The sequence below is a fragment of the Meleagris gallopavo genome, chromosome Z (genome assembly GCF_905368555.1).
Source record: "Meleagris gallopavo chromosome Z, MGAL_WU_HG_1.1, whole genome shotgun sequence".
In the NCBI taxonomy this organism is placed as follows: Eukaryota; Metazoa; Chordata; class Aves; order Galliformes; family Phasianidae; genus Meleagris; species Meleagris gallopavo.
In genome coordinates, this window is record NC_139435.1 from 49196401 (window position 1) to 49220341 (window position 23941).

At 42.7% G+C, this 23941-nt stretch overlaps 1 protein-coding gene and 1 long non-coding RNA gene across 2 annotated transcripts; one reads left to right on the top strand and one right to left on the bottom strand.

The window, feature by feature from the left end:
• Positions 1–6998: 6998 nt before the first annotated feature.
• Positions 6999–20877, bottom strand: ARRDC3 (arrestin domain containing 3). Its single transcript, XM_085213130.1, has 8 exons — positions 20276–20877; positions 17487–17568; positions 15078–15225; positions 13756–13858; positions 13145–13401; positions 12594–12756; positions 11624–11778; positions 6999–9784 (listed from the first exon to the last, which is right to left on the bottom strand). Exons 1-8 carry the CDS (start codon positions 20553–20555, stop codon positions 9728–9730), a joined length of 1245 nt encoding a protein of 414 aa, XP_085069256.1. The 5' UTR covers positions 20556–20877; the 3' UTR covers positions 6999–9727.
• LOC146542268 (uncharacterized) lies at positions 18775–22639 on the top strand. Its single transcript, XR_014880379.1, has 2 exons — positions 18775–19617; positions 19722–22639. It is a non-coding gene; the product is annotated as an uncharacterized LOC146542268 (long non-coding RNA).
• Positions 22640–23941: the final 1302 nt, after the last annotated feature.

A 23941-nucleotide genomic window follows, 5' to 3' on the forward strand; every position in this document is an offset into this window, starting at 1 on the left:
AGACCACAACTTCAGTTTACATTAGGTTAAAAATGTCAGGTAACATTGGGTTATAGAGTTCATTATAGTTAACCTTTCCTTGTGCAATATGTCCCTGAGAAGGAAGCTCACACATGATTTCCTAAACCTGATGTTCAATTAAAAACCTGGGGAAGAAGTAGATCCATGAAGATCCCAACCTTTTTTACCTTTCCCAGGGCATCCAACAACTTGTTTCCCATAGTGTTAGGACCATTGTGTTCTGACTCTCGGCCCTAGGTTAAGCCTCTGGGAGCCACCCTTAGTTATGAGCTGTGGTGTGCTACATGTGGCTGTATTACTGGATAAAAATTCACAGGAGACCCACTGGTAGGTATGGGCTCCATTTGATAGAACATAGCTGGCCCCATCTGGGTGCCATCCTTGTGTTCAGATAAGCCTTCCTCTGGAAAGGTGTTCTTCAGCATAGTATGCATGCAATGCACTTTGCGATGCAAATTTCTTTCTTGCTGTTCTTGCACACACACTGCATTGAAGCAAAATTCTCCAGTACAACAGACATTCAGTAAGTGTTTAGTTCATTATGCTATAAAAACAAAACACCAAACCTTGCAACATAACCTAGTATATTAGTAATGAATTTTGGAACCTTCTCTGAATCAAGCAGACCCGTTCAGTACAAATGCTGGGATGTGATGATCAAGGGTATTTCCAACATAGACAGATCTTGGGTGCTAAATCAGCATCAATGATGTCATGAGCTGGCTAGGGAATGGGATGTGCAATGGAAGGACCAGTCATGGGCACATTGGGACTGTGTTGCTGCCCAGCCTCATACAGCCTTTGGTAGTTTTAATTGCTGAGTCCCCAGGTTTGAGTCAAAACAGCCATGCAATGAAACTCTAGAAGTCACTCGGTCACTAAGTCACCTGCATGGAGTGGTCTGGTGAGGGACTGTGCCTTAACTGCACAGCACATTCTGCTTGGTAGGATGCTGCAGTCCCTTTGCTTCAGAAGGAACAGGCTAAATTTCAATACCTCCATTTATACATGTCTTAAATGTCTTACCTGTTCTGTGTTCATTTCCTCTTTGTCAGTGGAGATGAAATTTTGAGGATCAATGCCATGTTATTAATTTTTTTTCTGCAAGTTTACAGAGGTCCTCTCTAAGAGTCACTTCAAAAAAAATTTAAAAGTTTAAAAAAAAAAAAAGACTTTGAAATACCTCACTTTTCCTTTAAATAACATAGCTGCCCAAAATAACATCTTTGATTAAAAGCTACAATATTTATGTTTCACCATGTCCTACTTACTGGCTTACAGACTGAAATTCACCAGCGGAATGTCATCATTGCCAGGGTCTGCATCTGGACTGCTGATTTATTTGAGAGACACAACATCCAGAATATCCAGGCGCATCGCCAGCAACTGTTCAGATGTTGGTGCAGGGGAACACTCCACGTTCTCAATAGGTCAGTACCCCAGAAAAGTCTTTTTCTGGTTGCTTTGTGTTTGTGATGTGGTTGGAGTGCAGCTGCTTTCCTTCCATAGGTATAAAGATGATTTGAGAAGCCAAAAATTTCCTTTCCTGGAGGTCTAGTGCAGCAATCATGAGTTAGAGTGAGAAGAAACTAAGTTAGAGAGCTACAAGTAAATTCACAGAATGGTTGAAATTTTATCTTTTTAACTCAGTAAACACAGCCTATGATCTCCAAACCCTTCTAATGATCTTTTTTTCCTATTCCATGTACTCTGTATATCCAAGTGAAGGCCAAATAAATAAATAAGTGAGGCAGTAAATAAAGACACCCATCCAAATCTTAATAACACTCTGCAGAGGCTAAATAGGCACTTGGAACAATCAGTTTGTACAATCGTGTTTGCTGTAATCCATATAAGCAGATAAAATGTGAAAAACCTGGGCCTATTATTTCTGTTTCTTTAATAAGACTAGTTGCTTACATGCTATTTATTTAAATAATTGCAACCATCTTCTTCCCCCACCCTTGCCTTTTCCTTTTGGAGACCAACAACTCCTAGAAATAACCAGAGTCAGCTGTTAATTCTGGAGGCTCTGCCAGGGGCAGGCAGACTCTGACACTCGCAGGGAACAGAGTGACACAGTTCTGTGTCCCTTGGCATCAAAGCAGGTGCCAGGAGCACCTTTTAAAGGAATCATAGTAGGAGGACTGAGTTGATTTCCTCTGCAGATGCTCCCCAAGGTAGCTGGTGCTGAACTGGACAAGGATGCACTTGCAGGTGAGAGGCAGTGCACGTGATAGATATCTGTGCTGCTCTCTGTGAGCTGTGCTGTGCAGCATTGCTCTGAGGTGGAGGAGGCTGGAGGTTCTGGTACGAGCATCTGAATGTAGACCCATAGCAGCATTTTGAACCCCCATATTAAAACTGTCACCATATTTAGCAAGATCTATGAGCCGCAGAGGCAGAACATCTTCTTATAAGGTTGGAAAACACAAGAGCATGCCCAAGTTCAGTGTCCTCTCTTGAACTTGCAAGAACTCTGTTCCATGTAACAAGTAAACAGGCTTCTAGATGGCATAAATCAAAGAAGCTCCCGCCTGCTCAGAGTACATGCACAGGTGATGGAGGTGAAGCAGTGTGCTGGGCGCTTTGCTATATAAGATGTTCCCCAGAGGGTTTTGGGGGCATTCTGCAAGGGACTTTCCTGCTGTGGTGTGCTTATGAACTGCAGATTGCGTTATGGAGCTAAAGATATCCCTGTGTTTGTCATTGGTGGGACATCTGGGTTCTTTATTGTTGGAGGCTTCGGGCAGAACTGCTAGTGCAAAACTTGGGTTTCTTCTCACTGCATATGCCGCTTCGCTCTCTTCCCCTTTGGGTCTGGTCCTGGTGAGCCAACGAGAAAGAGATGATTTGTTTGGAGTACTTAGTATTTATCAGCTGGTTGCCAAGAGAGTGAGGTTAGCAGAGCTGCGCTCTCCGCTCGCAGCAGCAAATAAATGGGAGCGACGTGCTGCTCACACTGCATGCCGGCTCCAAGCGTGCTCTCAAGTGTATTTGTTCTTGTTGCTTCTGGGAGTGCCAGAAGTCTTGTTAGCATGAGGGCATGCAAAAACATGGAAGAGCACCAAAGAGATGCCAAATAAATAAATGTGTTTTAAAATGACTTTCTAATTGCAGATTGTAAACAAAAAGGATGAGCACGAGCGTATGATAATACAGCCTACATTAGAATAGGCCTTCCATATGTTAACTGTGTGAAAACTATGTTTATAAGGCAATTTATAGCTTAATTTGATTATTCTTTTTTTTTTTTTTTTTGGATTGTGTATGTTGTTGCAGCACAGTAGTAGGACATATTATCTCTCAGGTAAAAAGGTATGAGATAGCTGCAGCATGCTCCAGCATCAACTGAGCCAGTGCATGCTTTCTACCTCCAACAAATTCACCTTTGAGGTGAATTAATTTGCTTTTATTTTGAGATATTTCAGGGTGAAAGTGTTGAAATATGTTAGATTCATTACCATATTGCTGCTGTCAATTGACTAGGTCATATCGTGAATAAAAAGTTTTTTTTTTTTTAATGAGAATTCACAACTCTTCTGTCTGTCCATTACTCTTGATATTTTTCAATAAAAATATGGTTTTGAGGAGAAAATGTGCAGTGGCTTTTCCAGTGCACTCTAGGAGGGCATTTCAAGTAAAGAAGGTAGGCAAAAGGTGTTTTGTTTTTTGTTTGAAGAAACCAAGTTTTATGTTTGGTGGTAATGTTTGTGCAGAATATAGGAGCAAAGATAAGCACCAAAGTAGGGTGTTTTGGGACACGAAAAGTTTGAATAAAATATAGAAAAAAGAAGACAATGGAGTAAGAGAAGACTGTTACCGGCTTTGAGTTAACTTGAATTATAAGGGAGAGAAAGAGGGAAAAACTGGAAGAAAAATAAGCAATGCTGTATTTTGAAGTTTAAACTACATTGTTCTAGTTCTGCCAGGACAAAGGATTGTTTTCTCCATTTCTTTGGGAGGGTCCCCTCGTGCAGTTTAATAGATGAACCATGAATTGCTTAGGGGGAATACAGCCCTGTCACATGTAATGGTGTCTGGTGTGTGACAGCACAACAGACAGCAACAACACTGCCATTCCTGTCTTCACCTTAGTGGGAAGAGGGACATTTTCTTTCATTTGTGGCAACTGGTGAAATAGCTGCAGAACACCAGAGATTTTTTTTTTTTTTTCCTTTGCCTATACCATATATCAAATACTGAAACAATTTTGGAAAAACTGAGCTGGAGGAAATGGGGTCATCTGTCTTTATGGGCAAGCTAAAGGAGGAAAAATGGACAAGTGTTTGCAACTTCAATGCATTTAGAGCTTACTCCAAAATTAAGATGTAAATTGTCTTCCTGTACTCAGCTCTGGTGCGGCTGCACCTTTAGTACACTGTTCAGTGTTGGGCCCTGCTCACTGCAGAGAAGACATTGAAGCGCTGGAGCATCTCTAGAGAAGGGCAATGAAGCTGTGAAGGGTCTGGAGCACAAGTCTAATGAAAAGTGGCTGAGGGAACTGGGACTGTTCAGTCTGGAGGAGGCTCAGGGGAGACCTCGTTGCTACAGCTGCCAGAAAGGAGGTTGTGGTGATGTGGTGGTAGGCCTCTTCTCCCAGGTAACAGTGACAGGACAAGAGGGAACGGCCTCAAGTTGTGCCAGTGGAGATTCAGGTTGGATATTAGGAAAAATATTTTCCTAAAACAGGACTAGAAGAGCCATGGAAGGATTTATCAAGTGCTGCTTGTTAGCTGGTGGGCAAGCATGACAAATTTGCCTTCACCATTGTTGAGCCATCTATAGTGGAAAGTTTCATTTTGAATCCAGGCAGACTGATGACAGCAGAGCCTTGCTTAGAACTGGCAATTGCAAAACAAAAAACAATAATGTATTAGAATTTGCAGGGACATTTTCCTTCTCCTCTACTTCCACCATATATTCTTTTGAAAACAGAAGAATCATTCTTTGGTGAAAGATTGACTGACATCACATTCACCAATAAACTTCAGAAGTAACTTTTATTAAGTCAGCAAAAACCTGGCCTCCCCGACTGTGAGCATTTGGTGAAGGAACAGAGTATGAAACACCAGGGTGCTCATGGCTGGGTTCACTGCTTGCTCACAGTGATGGCAGAGAGATCTTTGCAGTTTTCCGTGAAAAAAGGATTAACACTTAATACTTGGCTTTGCCCTTAAAGACTACTTCCTGGGTGGGGGCTTAGCTTTTTTTTTTTTAAAAAAAAAAAGAATCTATGATTGTTACCTTCTTAAAGTCTAAATTGCTTGAAGTTTATGTAATATTTAAGCTCTCATCTTTGCTGTCTGTCACCATTCTTCACTCAAGTATGCAGACATCAATACCGAGGTGCCTTAAGTAAACTGAAAGCGCCTCATCCTTCTGTGGTCTGAGTCCTCCCTGGTGAGCTGGATTAGATGAAAAGGTTCACCATCCAACTCAGGTTTCATGGCTGCATCTGGCCTCAGCTCAGAAGTTCTGTTCTGTCCTGGTGTCCGCTAGCTCAGGAGATCCAGCTCTAAAAATAACAGGCTGTAGCTGGGCAGGTCCAGGAGTGACTGACTTCTGGGAGAAGAAATCGATTAATATTTTCCTATTTCAAGGATATAATATGGAGGGCGGGTAAAGCACTGTCTGACCATGTGCCTTCTTCCTAAGTTGCTGTCATGGGGAAAACTGTGGAAGAACTGTAATGCAGAGCAAGTTCCAGCACCTCCTCCAGGCCTACAAAGCCCTTCCTAAGTGCTATGTACAGATTGCTAAAAAAAAAAGAGGGTCAGTTTTGCACCATTGCAGCTTGAAATCTTTACATTTTCATGGACAAGAGATATGGAAGGGCCATTAGTTCCACATCTTGGTTTAACAGATTTGTATGCACGCACAAGGATTTTGATACTCAGAAATAAATATTTTTGTAAAAAGTTCGCTTTGAAAAAAATCCAGGCCACAAAGAATAAAGCTTTGTTAATTTCCAGCTTTTTAATAATTCTAAAGGTTAAAAGGATAATTAAGAAGAAAACTGCTAGACATGTGCCCCTTAAATTACACTGATGCTAATTTAAAACACTGCCACATGCCTTTAGAAATTAGAAACTAAAAAGGGTTGTCCTGGTATGAAATCATCATCACCATCACTGCCATCGTTTCATGGAATCCTAAGTGATAATATTTGTGTTTTTTTTTTGTTTTTTTTTTTTTTTTTTTTTTTGTTTTTTTTTTTTTTTGGTCTAATGCTGTCATTATAGAGGAAAGGAGAGGGGAAAAAAAAAAAAAAAAAAAAGCCCAGCAACCTAGGTCTTCCTGCAGTCTCCATCATCATCAACACTTACAAATTCATGAGTAATCTGAAATGCTCTGAAACACTCCTTGTGGTGAAGCAAAGAGATCAAATGCTCGGGCTGACTCCACCAGCAGCTGCACCCTTTAACGCAGGGTACAGCACCCTGAGTGCCGTGCTCCTCAGCGCCTGCCCATCCGTGGCAGGAGCAGTGCACACCGGCTAGCCTGATGACCCTCCTCTTAGGTCAGGCCAAACGGCAATACCGACGGATGACGATAATTCAGTCTGTCGGGGCTCAGCTGTGTGTGGTATGCGGAAACAGGATGCCATAACAGGCACTTGGGAGCTGTAATACTGCACTCAACCACCGCTGGCAGCACGCTCAGAGCAGGTGGCCATTTTCAGCACTCGGGGAAACCGGGCTGTGAAGGGAACAGCGGGAGGCACTTTCCTGGCCCCATTTCACCAAACCGCATAGCCAAAACCCACCTGTAAAGTAACAGCTTCCAAACACTGAAAGAATCCCCTTACTTCCTCTCACCCCTACCTGGCTATATCTTGCCTCCCCTTGCCCACCAGACTGCATTGACAGCACACATATATGGTACTTACACCTACAATTTTTTATAAACATGTTTTGAGTCAATTATTTAGGTCACACAGAAAAGAATATGGCTTACACTGATGACATCTGATGTCTTTTTTAAAAAAAAAAGTTTATTTTCCACAAGTAAGAGCAATAGGAAAAAAATTAAACTGTTTTCCACATATTGTTTTCTTGAAACAGAGTCTACAAGAACATATTCAGCACCAAAACTAAAAAAAAAAAAAGAAAAAAAAAAGAAAAAAAAAGAAAAATACAAACAGCCATAGAATATAATCTATAAAGCAAACATTTAATATTGCACTTTGTTTCTCTAACGTTTGGATTTTACTTACTTTTTCCTAATTCAGATCAGAATCTTATATAAAATACTGGGCTATAACTGTGAACCTCATGTTTTATAATGCTGAGAATTGACCAATACTTGTGGAAGAATAATGCCTTTGAAAAACTAAGAATTTAAACAGAATTTACTTTATATAGAATTTTTTCACTCCAATCACAAAGGCTGTGAAGCCGTGTCAATTACTGTATTGGTCAATCCTGCTTCATATGCAATTCTCCATTGTATTGTGGTAAGAACTTTAATGCTATGTGTATCAGAAATTGTTCCCTAGTCTGTTACAACAACAAAAAGGAAAAAAAAGTAAAACCACCAAATGCCCTTTTATGCCAACGATCCCCTTAGCTTTTTTTGTCTGTTTGGAGAGGGTAGAGAGTAGGGACATTCACAAAATTGGCCTCGTAACGTAAGATATCACCCAATTTCCTTCTTGTCCAGTATTCTAGCTCAAAATCCAAACTTTTAACTGAATCACTTAAAACGCGACTCATATGTATCACCCTGTCATCGTTTTTGAAACATGAATTTTCTTTCATGTTCTCGTAAAGGCCACTTATGGAAAAGCCTATTGTGTTGTACGCATGAAGCCTTAAAAAAGAAGGCAGAGGTTTTTAAGAACAAGCACCACACAGACCACCAGCCTCCTCTATCCCCCTTCCATCTGAGCTTTTATTGCACAAGGAAATAGAGACATGATGGATTAGTCCTCGATTTAAGTGGTCAATATCAAAAGCATGTCCCTTTGTAAATGGTCTGTGCTACACGAGTTCCAAAAAGGGAAGCTGACTTTTATAAATCTCTAGGCATGGAAGTGCTGGTATTTGTGTTAGCAGATACAGCGGCTCCAGTGCATCCTTTGCTTCCGAGGAGTACAAACAGGGGCGAGTGCTCTGCATCATTTCTTGCACTCTGAATGAACGCATGCTGAAATTGGCTCTTTTGTTTTAAAGCTCTTGAGAGAGTACCACAGAAAATGCAATTACTGAAACAATTCTCAGCTAACTAATACCCATGTACGGCTGGTAACACTGATCTTCTTCCCCCACTTTAATTATACTTCTACTCTTACTATTCTTACAGTATCATAAACCCTGAAGATAATACAAAGTGCACAAACTGAGCTCTTAGCATAGTCCAAGCTTTTCCTGCAGTCTGAAATATACTTGCTACTAGAGACTCATAATATATAGTATTTTTGGTGATTAGGTAACTATGTATAAAAATAAATTTACTTTCTCTTCCCATCTCTACTAGTTGAAATATCTCTCTGCCTGTGAATCCTGGACAGCATTTGCCTATTTCCTTTTAGAATTCTTTTGAGGCTCAGCTGGTGTTTACTGGTGCTGCTTTCACTTGTGCCTTTATTATTTCTATTTTTTAAAGCTTCACAACTTGAAACATCTCTTTTTCATAATGTAGGAAGAAAAAAGGGAATGAGGGTGGCTTTTATAACTTTTGTGTATGTCCCTATTGCAGCTCCCCCTCTCAAATAAAGAACTAAAACAAAACACACACAAAACAAAGAAGTAACTAAACAGTGCAACATAACAAAACAAATGCATTTCAACAGTTTGGCAAGTGATGAGTTCACCTGAGATTAAGTGATTTTTTAGGCAGTCTGTAACAAAATGCTGCTTTGCGATAATAGTAGAAAGGCAACAAACTCTTAAAGAAATCAAGAAGGTATACAATCTTGACAAAGTCTGTTAGTCTCCTTCTGTTATCTCTCCATCCCCCAACCCTAATTTATCCCCATTATGTTGCTTATCTACTACAGTAGGCTGCAAAACATACAGCAAGAAGGATTGGCTTGAAGGCATTTGATGTTTGTAAATAAATCCAGAACAGGATCCAAGCTGAAGAGGTGATACATGACCAGCCTACTAGACAATTCTGAGCATGTGCATATGCAGGTAAAGTCCAGGCTACATTAAATTAGAAAAGAAAGAGTCAGTGCATTTGTCAAAGTCCGTAGCTTTTTTTTTTTTTTTGTCAAAGCTTTCATTTGCTCCTTCTTGTGCAGACCACAAACAAGTGGGGGGGGGGGGGGGAAGGGGGTAACAACAGTGCGGCATAAATGAGAAAAAGCTGTAGTGACACTGAACCGCACAAAATAAGCAATGAGCATGTGCAAATCTTCAAAATCATAACAGAAAGCCATCCCTCTCTTGCTATGTGGTTTGAGTGTTTTGACACACATGACCGTAGGTTAGTAAGGCTGCTCCTAGTATGTGCCAATATTTAAATGAGAAAAAGGGGAGGGTCGGGGAGGGGGTAAGCTCAGGTCTTCAAGCAAGTGGAGCAGTCCTACAATGTTATTGTAGGCTTCAAAGCATAATCACAGGTTGTTTTCATGTATTCACCATACAGGCAAGAGCAAAACCACTTCCTTCTAAAGTGTCTCCACTATAACGCCTTGACCTTCAACATGGCAGGTATGATTCAAAACCCAAGTCAAGTCAGCTTTTTATGGATTCCTTCAACGAGAAGGGCAAGATGGTCTGTCATCTGTAGGCTGATCTGGGTTTGGATCAATCTAAACAGAGGAAAAAAGTAATTGAAGTTATTTTAGAACCTATTACAGAAAAAAAATATCAGAAGTTTGAAGACAATGTTACTTGGCATCCTCAATCCAAAGGTTACTAAAATTACTAGAAAACTTTGAATGCTAATTTAGTAATCAGTACTAGGAATTAGAATAATAAATTCTGCACTCCACTTTGAGGGCAATTTTTGGTAATTTTAAGGAAAAGCAGGAAGAACTAATAATGAGCTCTTGGAAAGTTCAGCTTCAGTAGCACAAAAAATCTTTCCTGCTATTTACTGTTGGGAACAGAACATATACACCACTAAAAGTGTCATTTAGAAGTGTTTAACTGATTTAAAGATCTGCTTCAGTCTAGATAAAATTATCAATAGAAGTCCATTCTACTTTTAGAACTAGTTCATCCTTAAGTTTAAATACCCTGGCTATCCTATTCTTCAACTCTTCATACAGAAGTAAGAAAAAGGTACAACCTAACTTCTGTCTCCAAACACACAGTTCAATTATACATGCTATTTTTAAATAATATTCTACTGCTTAATAGAATATAGTCTTTTTTTTTTTGGGGAGGGGGGAGGGAGTGGAATGACAGGGTGGGCGATGGGGAGGAGGTGAGGCAGGAAGGTCCCCTCCTAAATCTTTAAGTACCTGAAATGAACAGGACTTAATTAAGAATTAAGCTGCAGAACAGCTCTTAGAGAAGCCTCTCACACTCCAAAGAAATGGCCTTCTGCCCACTCTGTTTCAAGAGATTTAAAAAAAAAAAAAAAAGGGAAGAAGTGCATCATGCCATATACTGCTGTTTTTATTGAACTAAATGCATTCAGGCAAGCATTAGCCAAAGACACTACTCTTTTCTTTTGTCCTCTACCGCTGCTTTTACCTTAAAAAAAAATTAGAAATGAATCTTTGGAAGTTCTATCATGGGCTTTTACAGGAACTGAAAATACAATCAGAACTTCTAAGGAACCATAGAAAGAAGTTTTGTCCTTTCCCCTCCCTCCTCCCCCCCCAGTCAGGCTTCAGAATTGGTGAATACACAGAATCAGATGTGGAAAAGATTCCTAAATTTTTTTTTTGCTTGTTTAGGAGTTGAAAATATTAGTACTTTGTGCCACTATAGGCCCAAAATGCTGCGCTGAACAATGCAATATTAGAATGTAGCTGCAGGACAAGGGGGAAAAGTTTTGAACTAGAAGAGCAAGGGCTCAACCTGGATATTAGGAAGAAATTCTTTACTGTGAGGATGGTGAGACACTGGCACAGACTGCCTAGAGTGAGTCAAGACCAGGCTGGATGGGACCGTGAGCAACCTGGTCTATTGGGACATGTCCCTGCCTATAGCAGGGGGTTGGAACTACATGATCTTAAAGGTCCCTTCCAATCCAAATTGTTCTATCATTATATGAAAATACTGCATTCTATATATAAAGTTGCTAACCTAGCTGTGTGTATATATGTACATAAAAACATGTTGCTATCATCTCAAACAAGAGTTTGGGAATTTCTAAAAATCGTGAGACGATGAGAATTCTGTCAAAGCCTCCAATGCTAAGAAACAGGATAAAAGTTAACACACTTAATGGGGCAATGTTCAAATTTAAGGTTACACAAGTCAGGTAAAAAGATACTGAATGTAATCTATGCTGTGAAAAAGATATGGAAGATTCTTTGTACAAGTCATTGGTAACTTCACAAGAAAAAAGAAAGTAGCTGCCTTATTCATTGCTGGTCAATTTTTTAGTATTTTTTTTCCCCTGACACTTCACATATTCCAGAATACAGATTCAGTAAGAGAATACGTTGATTCATTTAGTTTGAGGTGCTTACTTCTGAATAGAGTGGTGGAGGCAGAAAGCGGAATTCTTGAATGTATGCAAATAATGGTCCTTGCAGTGCTCTCTCAAAGTCATCACAAGCAGCTATAGGTGGGAGGCTGGACTGTCTCTGTTCCTCTGTGACCACTTCTGCATAGCTTGGAGGTGCTGCAGGGAAAAGGTACACGCAGTTTGAACAACAGTTCTTATGCATGTCAGGATACATAACATGAGAAATATTAAACTTATTATTCCAAGATGCATCAGCAGGTAAGTAAGTGACTTCAGTGACAAGAAAAAAAAATTGTTGAATATAAAAGGGAGAGTAAGAAAGGGTTGCTTTATTTTAACATTAACCTGAAGTTTAGTAACATCTGCTTACTGTGGCTTCATTAACTTATCACCTTTAAATACTCATATTTAAAGCACAGCCCAAACACTCAATATTTCTGTACAGATAGGCATGAAGGAACCGAATGCAACCTTTGACTCCAGAAATGTATGACTTAGTAGTAAAACAGTGTATGTGAGAACACAGAAAGGAGCTAATCCCTTGCTAAGAGAGACTTCCCTTTGACAAGAGTAGCATCTTCTCATTAAGACTTAAGTTAGTTAAGACTGGTAAAAAATACCAGAAACTGGTTTTATTATGAGTTACAATGCCATTTAATTAAGGATGCAATTAGGATTCTGGAAAGAGAATTACTTCTGTATAGGGACAGTGGAATCCTGTGCTTTTGCCTTCAACAACTTTTACATAGCTGGATGACAACTAGTTTTTGCAGAGAGAAAGCTAAGGAGGAAAGGAATCCTGATCCAACTCAAGCAGGTGGCAAGAAAGCATCCACAAGGGACTTCCTGGGGCCTTCATTATTAAAGGATGTAATCTGGGTCTGTTAAGATGACAGTAATGAATAACGCATACAAAACTGAAAGCAACAGGACTAGCAAATTGATTTGATAGATTTGTGTTGTCAAATTACCTTCTGGTCTTTCAGGCAGTGTCAGACCAAGCCAATTCATGTTCATGCTACACTGGCTGCTCACACTTGATGTCCTGCTACCAAATGGGTGTAGAGGAATGGTACCAATGACCAGTGGTAAGTTAAGGAATAAATCCATGGCTCCTGGAATATCAACATAGACCTAAACAAAAAAAAAAAAAAAAAGAGAGAGACATATGATTACAATGTACATTTGAGTCAATAATTCATCTGATAACTCTTTTTGCCATGAAATTCTCCATGAAGAGCTTTTTGTAACTGTCAGTTTTAGGGTGCATGTCTTTAAGGAGACACAGTCAATTTATAAGCAGGATTCTTAACGTGAGCTCACACACGAAAATGCCATCTACTCATATTTGCTTCGATAAAACATCACAGCTGTTTAAGAAACCATATGATTTAAGTCAAATTTACTTACAGAACTCCTGCTGGGATATTAATACTTGGAAATGCATTCTTTTTGTAGCTAGCATAAAAAGCTTTGCTATGAATTTTTAAGGACAATGGAAACTAAACATGCTCCAGCATACCATTAGTGAATACTCCACGCGGATTATACTACAGTCAAGGATTGAAGGGGAAACAGGTGGAATTTTCAGCACTTTCCCATTCCAGGTTTCTGTCTTGCCAGATGATAAAGATTCTCCACGCAGGTTGGCAACAAGCTGTTTGACTTCCTTCATTTTTCCCTTGGCATAAAATGCCTGTGTTTGGTAAATGGCTGCCTTTGGCACCACCACACGGGAAGAGCAGTTCTCAATCTCAGCAAAGATCTGAATTGATTCACCTGAAACAAAACAGAATTTAATGTAATGCCGGGGTTTACTAAGCAGGTTAAGCAAATTGCTATTTTCTTGATGTTGTTACAATTCACTAGACTCTACTATACCTTTAGAAACATCCATTGGTAGTAAAAGGAATAGGATCAGCATGAGCTAATCCAGAAAAAATAATGAATAACTGAAATGGAAGCAAACGGTCTTCAACAATCTGGAAACACAACTAGCACTCTTCAACAATACACTGAGATGACGGCTGAAAGTAGACTGAGATGCTAAGAGTAGTTTTAGTATTTTGTTTATATGAAAGTAGTTTTAAAAGGGAAGCAAAAACACTTCCTATAATTACTTCTGTTACGTACCTGGGGTGTAGCCCTTCCTTTCAATTTTGGCACTTAAGGATATTGGGCCTGAGGTACAAAACCAACAACAGAGAGTCTTTTCTTTTGTGCCTGCTTGGGGTGACTGCAAAAAAAGAACAAGAATGGCAGTTTAATTAAAAGTTCAGTGAATGTGCTCACGTATTTTAATGATACCTCAAAATTATTTCTGTTATGTATTTATTACTTATTTTGATAAGCAAAGTTTCATTTATAATAGAAAACCTCACGTAATTTAAATGGTGCTATACAGATACACAGCACGTCCTATTTCACTACTCTTTCAACAATTATTTTCTGCCACCCTCCAAACTACTGTCATTTTTAAAACAGTGTGTGATTGTTAAATAAACACTAGGTATCTTGAAAGATACATCCCTTACAGCCTACATAAACTAACATATTGTTGGCAAATCTTCCTACTGGAAGGTCTTCCCACTTTCCATTACACAACATTTCAGAAACAATAACTAAGCTGAAGTACCGTAAACTTAACTCTTCTGATTTCCTCTGTTTCTGAACAATCCTGTCTGATCTATAATGAACATACTTCATTTTACATGGTATCAGGATTTCGGATTTGATCCAAAGCCCATTAAAGTCAAATGGGAGTCGTTCGATTTTAATGGAGTTTGTGCAAGGCCGATGTTGTTCTGCAAGTCTCATTTTTCACTCATACACACAAGAAACCTATTTCAATGGACTTCATTTTTTTCCCCTCTCACTGATTAGTATGAGAAAAGAGGGGAAAAAAAAAAGTAAGAAATTTTAAGCCAGATTGGAATCAGCTCCTAATTGGAAGCGGTTGTGATATTAAGATTTTAATAAAAAAAGACATTTCTGAGAAAGATCATATAGAATTGTGATAATTTCTCCCCACTGGTAGAAAACCATCCATATGGAAATTACGCATACCAGTACATTTTTCACTTTGCATTTTTAAGTTAGCAGTCTCTCACTAAAACATTCTTTCAAGTTATACTGTTCCTTCCATAGATGATTCAGAACTGAAGAGGAACAGTTAACAAAAATTTCCTTTTTAAAGAGGAATTACAATTTAGTCGTATTAATTTTAAATTGACAAAGGTATCTTACATATCTTAAAAATGAAGCAACTCCAGGTACGGAATAACATGAAAACAGCAGTAATTAAAGAGTTGCCAAACTGATATAATACTTAAAAGATCAGCTGTTGTTAAAAAACAGTAAATAGGTATTAATAAAATTCAATGTTGATATTCTTTCTTGTATTTTACTTATTTTTATGTCAGAAAAAAAGAATGAGTAATTCTGTCAATTCTTACCAGTAATGAAGGAGTGTTGATATCTATATGTTCAAAGACTGTAAATTCCTTCTTTAATTTTACTGGTAGAAGCCAAGGCCTATGCAATTCGGCTTTCACCCAATAGCGCACACTGCCATGTCTGCCTTCGAATGAGGTAGCAAGTGGTCTGTGCAGGACACAAAGGTCAAAACTGAGTAAAATCTTTCTCACTCTTTATAATAATGATATAACCAGATTAGGGATTAGTATGTAGAATTATACTTTTAATGCACTGTAGTATTCAATGAAGCGTAACTTATTTGCAAAGTTTCCATATCTGAGCAAAATTTGAAATTAAAGATGGGAGAAAAAAATCATCTCCAATTCAACCTAGTTTAGTTTTGTATTGATTTTAAGAATCAATTTAAGAATTGTACTAGAAAATGCCAGGAGAGTTCACACTTCCTTTAAACTCAAGAGGCCGCTTTCACATCCACATACAGTGCCCTTTTAAGGCTGCATTAAGACTACCAACTTAAAATTAGTAACAGTATCAACTGGTTTGAATACTGTATTTTTGAAGTAATTGTTTATTGTTTGCTTGGCTACTATCTCAGTGTCTTTTAGCTGTTACTGAACACAGTAGTTTGTATAATTTTAAGTATTTCAAATGACAGTTCTGAATAGAGAGAGGTTATCAGAAATACCTTCCAGTTCTCACCTACTCCAATGAGAGCAGTTTAAAAGAGAGTTTATTCTGCATAAAAAATATATGCATATCTTTGTTTATATATCATATGAAGACACATGCAAAATTATCAGGACTACTGCACTTTGAACTTTTTAAAGACTAATTAAATCTTTTTAAGAGATTTGGAGGAAAAACTCTGGAAGAATCTCCAAACCTTTCACCTTTACTTTTAAAAAATCACAGAATTCCATTTATCTCTAAGTATCAATGCTCTTTTTTTTTTTAAATACAAGAATTTTTGTATTTACATTTTGAATAAACAAATGTGAAAACATTCTCTATTGGGAGCACTACTAGCCATTCTAGTACTTTACTTAAATGATTCTTTGTCAGTTACAGGTATGACATTGGTTTACATTTCTGAGACATTTCCAGTCTGTATTCAGTGACTGATCCTGTCTCATATTCTGAAGGGCAAAAAAAAAAAAACCAACAAAACAAAACAATATCAGGAGAGCCCTTCATTGTTTTCCTTCTTTCTACTATTGCTCCATATTTTTTTTTCCTTAATTAACTTCGGAAATATCCCATTGATAGGAAATGGTAAATAGGTGCCAAACTCCAGGCCTTTAAGCTTTAATACCAGCCACTGTTTTTTCAGTGTTGCCTGAAGTTGATTGCATAACTGTTTTTTCAGGTTAAACAACTTGTTCTAACCACTGGTTGTGGTACTTTAATTTCATACTAAATATTTCACACTGATCTATTATCCTGCTTTTTCATCCCTTCCAAATCAAGGGAAAATAAAAAACTGCCATTTTTACTTCTTGCAGTAGAGATTTTCACATAATGGCAAGTTGCCATGATCTCCACATACACAGGTCTTTTTCAGTACACCAGCAACTATCTGTTGTAAAGTTCTATGCTGTTCACTTCTCATACTGACCCATGAAGTGGTTATGACCTGCAGGTTCTATTAAAGCCAGCACCTCTAATATAAACAGATGGTTTGCCAGCTTTAGCATTAGGTACTTAGCTATTTCATGCAAGAGTCTGCCAAATTTATCCAACTTTAATGACTTCACTGCTTGAATTTTACAAGCAAAGGCTCCTTCCTCTCTCTTTTTCCATCTGTTTTTGGACTGTCACTATCCCTCTGCATTTTGTATTATTGGAGTTTGTATTTTAGCTCTCCCTCTCACTTCGCTTCTGCTTTCTGAGACAAATGAGATGAACAATGGGAATGTTTCTCAGTTCATCCACTCATTTATCTGCTTATTTCCATCCAGCCTTTTTGTACAGAGGCTAGCTTGAGAAGACACATCCCATTTAATCTGAAACAATCTCCTCTAGTTAAAATAGTCACTTCTGTTCCAGACTGAATCTAAATAAGCAAGCTGGGATCTTATCACCAGTTCTGCTGGTCTGCAAGGCTGTATCAGTTAAGCTAGAAGTTATTTCAGCCACTCTGCAGGACTCAAGCCAGTTAAACTTCACTTCTCCTGGGAGGGGTTAAAATACCACAAGGCATAGCCAGTCTGTACAACTTGGTCAAGAGTGAGCGAGCCACTGGGCAGAAACACTGCTACCATTTTGTGAAGTTTGAAAGCAACCTCTTCAGCTGAAGGAGATGATGTCCTCTGCTGCATGCTGCAGCACAATTCCTGCCACCATTGAAAAGGTTTCCCCTCCACCCAAAGCAGGCGTGTCTGCAGGCATCGCACTGCCCCAGCAGCATGGTACAACTAGGCACTTACGTCTGTGGAAGCTCAAAGCTGAATGCATATTCGTGCCTTCCAGAAGGGATCGTGTGAAGGCCTTCCTCAGAGTTGTCATCATCTAGGAGGCAAAAACCAAAATGCTATTCCACTGGCACTCATTTTACAGAGCAAAATGTATCACTTAGGCATAAGCTGCAAAATAAAAGGGATTAGCAAACTCATCGTGGTGCCTTAAACAGTGTCCCAGGAACTACAGTTACTGAACACAAGGTGTGTATAACCATCCAGGTTCATGTGGAAGCAGAAATTTGCTTTATTTCATAATCCTGCTTCTCAACATGTCACAGCCATCACCACTGCCATACCAAGGCCTGCCAGAAAGATCAGTTATGGAAACTGATCTGATTTTCCACAACGATTCTCATATGAAACATAATATGAAATAGAGGCAGCTTTAATAACAATAAGTTACCTTACACCCAGAGCCAAGTCTGGTGTGTAAAATACATTTAGTAATTCAGTTGGAAATTTTCAGTTTAAAGGGAAAAAAAAAAATACTGCCTGGCACCAGCATTCAGGAATTGAGCACAAAAAAAGAGATGGCCACAGAGCATGTGTGGAAGGATAGAGGGGATCATCTCTTGTACTGCTTATGACCCTATCACAGATTTGTGGTTTATTCGGGTATCATTACCATAAAACAAACAAAAAAAATGCTGACTCCATGAAAATCGAAGTTGGGAGAAAAACAGCCGAGAGCACCTCCTACCCACCCAGGAGGGCTGGGATACTGACAGGTACCACGATGGTCTGGGGACAACCGCTTACTGCCAGCAGCTGGAGGCACTAATGGAGACACGGAGGGGGATTTTAGGCTCCTATTGTCCTACAAAGATACGGTGTGGCAAAGAATCGGGAACGTGGCAATGCTCAGTAAACCCAGGGGTGTGAAAGGAATCTTGGAAAAAAAAAAACCGTTTTAAAATGTAACAGAATAGCGAAAAAACTGGCAGGGAGGCATTCACGTGAACGCACCTCCAGCTCGCCGCGACTGAAGGAGACTGGGGAAAGCGCTCCGAGGGGACGGCTGCAGGCGGCTTCCGCCTCGTTTTACTGTTTTACCGCACGCCTTCGCCCCGCATACCGCCCCGGCCCCGTCCTGCCAGCTCAGCAGTCCCGCTTAGCCGGGCCGCGGCGGAGCTGTGGTAAACAAGTGCTGAGCTGTCAATCAGCGGCCCGGCTGGAGCAGGAGAGGACCGGCCTAAACCGGCGCGAGCAGATCCCAGCCAGCCGCGCATATACATACAGTATACATTACACTCGCCGCAGTCGCTCGGCAGCTCCGCTCGCCGCCCAGGGAGGAGGAGGAGGAGGAGGAAAGGCGGGGGCGGGGAGGGAGGAGGGAGAGGAGCCGCCCGCGTCCTGCTCGCCCCGCCGGCCGCCCCGCTACGTGTCGAGACGCAGCGTTGGACCCTCCGGGGTGCGCGCGGCCACCGCTGTCGGGCGGCGGTCCCCCCGACCGCGAAGAGGGGGGCGGAAGCGGAGCCCGAACAGTGGGGAAGGCTCCGAATCTCCCCGCGGCCGCCCTGCCCTATCCCCTGGGCTGTCCGGACCCGCGGCCCCTCGTCCCCCGCCGCAAGCCGGCTGAGGGCGAGGGGACCCGCGCCCTCCTCACGGCGGCCAATCGGCGGCCGGCATCGCCTTAGCAACAGGCCAACAAACCGCGGCCGGCCAATCGGAGGCACGAGGGGGCGTGGCTTCAGCCACCAGCAGCGGGGCGAGGCATGAAGCAGTCATTGAAACTCGGCCGCGGGGCTGCGCGGCGCCGGGCATCGCCCGGACCTGGGGCTGCTCGCTCGGAACTGCCGGGCCGCCGCGCCGTCTTACAGCCTTTGCTCTCCGCACGGCCGCAGAGACGCACGGGCGCGGCGGCGGCTGCGGTCACCTGCAGGGACTTCGGTGCGGGGGAATTGTTTGTGAGGAAACAGCTCGGTGAGAGCCGGTTGCTTGGAATAGCGACGTTCAAACGTAGCCGAGTTCCGAGCCCCGAGTTCGGTAATATCGATAGGTCTTTAGACAATGGCTAACAGCAACGCAGCCTACGGGGAAACCCATCGAAAATCCCCGAAGAAAAGGGGAGTACTCCCGCCGTGCGCCGCACAATGCGGTAGGTATGCACCACGTTGAAGGAGAAAAGGGGAAAAAAGGAAAAAAAAATAGCGAGCGGCCCCGAATTACATAACCAGTTTTAACATTATTTTCCTGTGCTAGGAATTAAGTCATCGCCACCACCTGACGCGCGCAGCCAATCTGCGGCGCCGAGCGGGAGCACCCCCCCCTCTGCCCAGGACCGGTCCCAAACAGGATTGAACCGCTTCTAACAAAGGGTGGAAACTTCGCAAAAACAAGCGCCGAGTCCGCCGGACCGCCGCGATGCGGGCGTGGGGAGGGCGAGACGGGGCCCGGGGAGGGGGCTGCGGCGGGGGGGGGCCCGCAGGGAAGGGCAGGAGCGGACAGCGGGGCGAAAGCGGAGCGTGTCTGCGGGAAGGGCGGCCCGATGGTGGAAACCGTCGCATCATCGGCCACGGAGCTGCCGCCTGTCAGCGGGCCGGGCCCGGCGGAACGCAGCCCACGGCTGGCTGACACGGGGATCCGCTCCTCGCCGAGCTGCGCTGCACGGCGATCCCCGCTCCCGCCCCCCCCCACCGACGGCTCTCTATCCTCGCGGCGCCCCGGCTGCCTCCGCAGGTGACACAAAACCGGTTACAACCAGAAAAGCAGCCCCAAAACCCGTGAGACCCCGTGAGCCGCGCCGCCAGGCTCACCTCTCTCGTGGCCGATGAGGACGTCCTTGTGGTTGAAGTACTCCACCTCCTCCGTGTAGTTCTGCGTGTAGGCAGTGTTGGAGCCGGCGTTCCTCGACTCGGTCCAGCGCACCTTGGCGTGCCCGCGCGCGTGGATTTTGAGCGATTTCACTCTGATCTCCCCCGTCACTTCTAAATTGACCCTTCCTGAGACCGTGTCCCCGCTGGAGTAGACGGGGACATTACTGTCATTGAGACAGTCAAAGCTTATTGTCAAACTCTTCACCTTCCCCAGCACCATGGTTTATAGCAAAGCGTACAGGGAAAAAAAAAAAAAAAAAAAAAAAAAAAAAAAAAAAAAAAAACTAAGCGGAAGAAGAAAAAATAAAAGGGGGGGGAAAAACTAACACGAAAAGCGACCCTCGCCGCACACCGACCGAGCCGACCTAGAGCCCCAGCATGGGGAGCGAGAGCGGGCGGGCTGGGGCGGCCCCGGCCCTGCCGCGGATGCCGGCACTCCGCAGCGCTCAGGGCGCTCGGCTGCCCGGCGCTACGCTCCGCTCACAATGACGGCACCGGAGTGCTGCCACCTCACTATAAGCGCTGTGACAAACAACTCCCTCCCACCCGAACTCCACACGCTCGCGCATGCGCCCTACGAGCAGCGCCGGCCCGCCTTCGGCCCGCCCTCCGTTCGCCCTTAGTTCCCGAAGCTCGGGAGCGCTCAGCGATGTCAGGGTCGTTGTTCAGGCTGGCAGCGTTTGAAAGCTTATTCCTATATTTTCCCGTTTTCTCCAGTAAGAAGTTACTCTTGACCCAACACCTGGCGGGGAGCTCTACGCCTAACTTCAAACCGTCAGCGTTCGGCCGCTGCCTCTGTCGTGCCGGGACCGTCTGTATGTGTGCACCACCGTGCGGCACGTGGGCGCATCGACGGAACCTGCCGGAGGGGCGGGTGCCGGGCAGTCCTGCCGGTTCCACCCGGTTCTGCCTTTCTTGTCGCAAAGACTTCGGGAGATGCAGCTCTTCCCTTTTCCGTGTCCTCTAAACGATCTGCACAGCTGAAAGACCCAACTTTGGTTAGCAGGCACCCATGTGGATTTATTCCTTATGTGCGCATGTTGATAAGGAGGGGACCTGCTTACAGTGATGGGATATGGCACGTTCTAATTTATTTCGTGTATTTTTTTTTATTGTATCTATGTCCATCACTCCAAAAGTAATGCCTCCTATTTATTTCAGTTGCAACTACAACAAAGACCACAGTAGCACCATTTATAGAACAAATTTTCAGCTGCAAAACACAGTCACCATCATTAACTGTGCATTTTTGGCAGCCAGGAGCAACAGCCTGCATGCCACACTCTTTAACAAAACGCAGCAGCAGGGGTGACCCACTGTCAGTGTCACCACTGCTGAAATGCAGCACCCAGCACCTCACTGTGCTCACATCCGTTCTTTGATATCCATCAACATTCAGCGAGTGTCAGTGAATGTCAGTGGGTGCCACTTCTTTTTCGTGGAGGAATAAAGCGACACCCCTTTGCTTCATTAACACTTTCGTGTCAGACAGCATTGTGTCAGACTGCCCCTCTGCTGCCATCTGTTGCACAGCAACAAAACATAACAATTTTGGTGGGAAAGTTCAATCTCTGCTACCATACCACCAATATCCAGCTCTGATATCGTAGGCCAGCATAATAAAACAGGAGACACAGTTTTGGGCAGTCCTCATAATTCAGTTTTTCCATTCCAGGCTTGTTGGAGAAGAATAAAATACTTTGCTGATCTGCTGTTAAATCTGCAGAACTTGTGGTCCCAATTTGCCTCCCCTCTCCTTAGGACTGCTGTCTTTGGTCAAACCATTTCTGGACGCTTAGCCGCAGCACTGCTGCCGTGATACAGGATGCATTCCACGTGTTTCGTGTGAGCTGCTACTGTTGATGAGCGTATGGGTCAGCTTCAGGTGTCTCACGTTTTACCAATTCATGGACAGTTATGAGTCCTGGTGACAAGTCACACTGGCAGTAGACGGCTTTTGTCAGTTTTTGCGTTGTGTTTCTGGAGGAAAATGCAGTGGATGGTAACTTGCTTGTCAGACATACTGAACATGCTGCAAACAACCTTGATAATGCTGTATTTCATTGCAACAGTGACACAACCACACTTAGGGGAAGTAGGGGATTGCAGACATAGCTGATCATCTTGGATGTTTTTCTAAATGTGTAGAACTGAGTCCACTGAATTTAGTAGGATTTTTGGAAACCCATGCTATATGCTACACTGCAGTCTTTGAAACTCTCTGATTTCCATATATTGCTATGCTGTTGTTCTGAGTTAATTAAAACATATCCTTAGTGATCAGATGGGCAGATTTACATGAAAGTTGACCCAGTTTTCAATGCTAATTCTAAATGCCAGTTAAAGCTTGGTGGAAAACAACAACAGCAACAAAACAAAACAAAAAAGCAACAACTATAAATCAATTTCATACTCACTCTGAGCTATTACATATATGTGCTATTATGCATATTTGCACCCAAAGCATCTGAACTGAGATCGGCTCTGCTTTGAAATAACTTACCCAGTACCCCAACCAGGCTGCTTTCCTTTGTGTTGTTGATATTTGATTTTGTTTTTCCCCCTCCCTTCGCTAATATGTCTTTCCTAAAAGCATGAGTCTCTTTCCTGCAGCCTCTCACCTTTTCAGTAAGGAGAATGAATTGGGACCGTACTTCCTGTATCGCATCTCACTGGTTATAGCAGGCACAGCTATAAGCTCCCAAATCACAAGATTCTGCCTCAGATTTGGGAATTGATGTGACAAGGTAAAGAATCTCCTCTCTGGCAGAGACCTTTGGACCTGATGCATTAAGAAATGAGTTAGCTAAGAGGCGCGAATTCACCAGAACAGCTCAGAAATCAGGACACAAATGAAACAACCCATCCATCATCCCCTGATCCCCTCACATCTCAAGCCATGAGCGCTCAGCCTGGCTGTGTGCCTTACTCAGCCCTTTTCTCCTCTCACCTCCCACGCTTCCTGCTGCCCGGGTTGTCCTGACTCGCCTGGGCCCATGTCTCACCAGTCATGCCGCCCACCGCCTCCTTGCTGCTCTTTCTGGCCGTACGGAGGCTTGTTTCCAGCCACCTTGTCTATCACCTCAACTTGTTCGGTTACGTGCAATTTCAGTTGGCAGCCCTCAGCGTATTAATTTGTGTAATTTAAATTTGGAGCACTAAGCCTATTAACACAGGCTGACATGTTTTGGCTAAGCGAATGTTAGAGATATTAAAATTAAATCAACAGTTTTGCAGAATTTCCAGTTCCTGTCAGCAGTCACGCATACAGATTCAGTCCGTGTACATTTTTTGCGTTCACCCAGGCCTCGGTAATTCGGGTGCGCTGCGCCATCCGCTGGTAAGCAGGGTGAAGTGCCCGCCTTGCCGCTCGGCTTCTGCCGGTGCGTTCCTGTAAGCCTGCCACGCGGCAGGGAAGCGCTGCAGGCCTTGGCGAGCTGCTTTCCCTTAACCTTCCCTTACCTTCTTCCCTAACCTTCAGCGCTCTGACACACATTAAGATTCACTCTTAAGGCTTGCTCATTGCCACCTCTTGCTTCCCTTGTTCCTGTTACAGATTGTCCCTGTTTCTCACTTTTAGCAACTGCTTATTACATGGTCTTAATT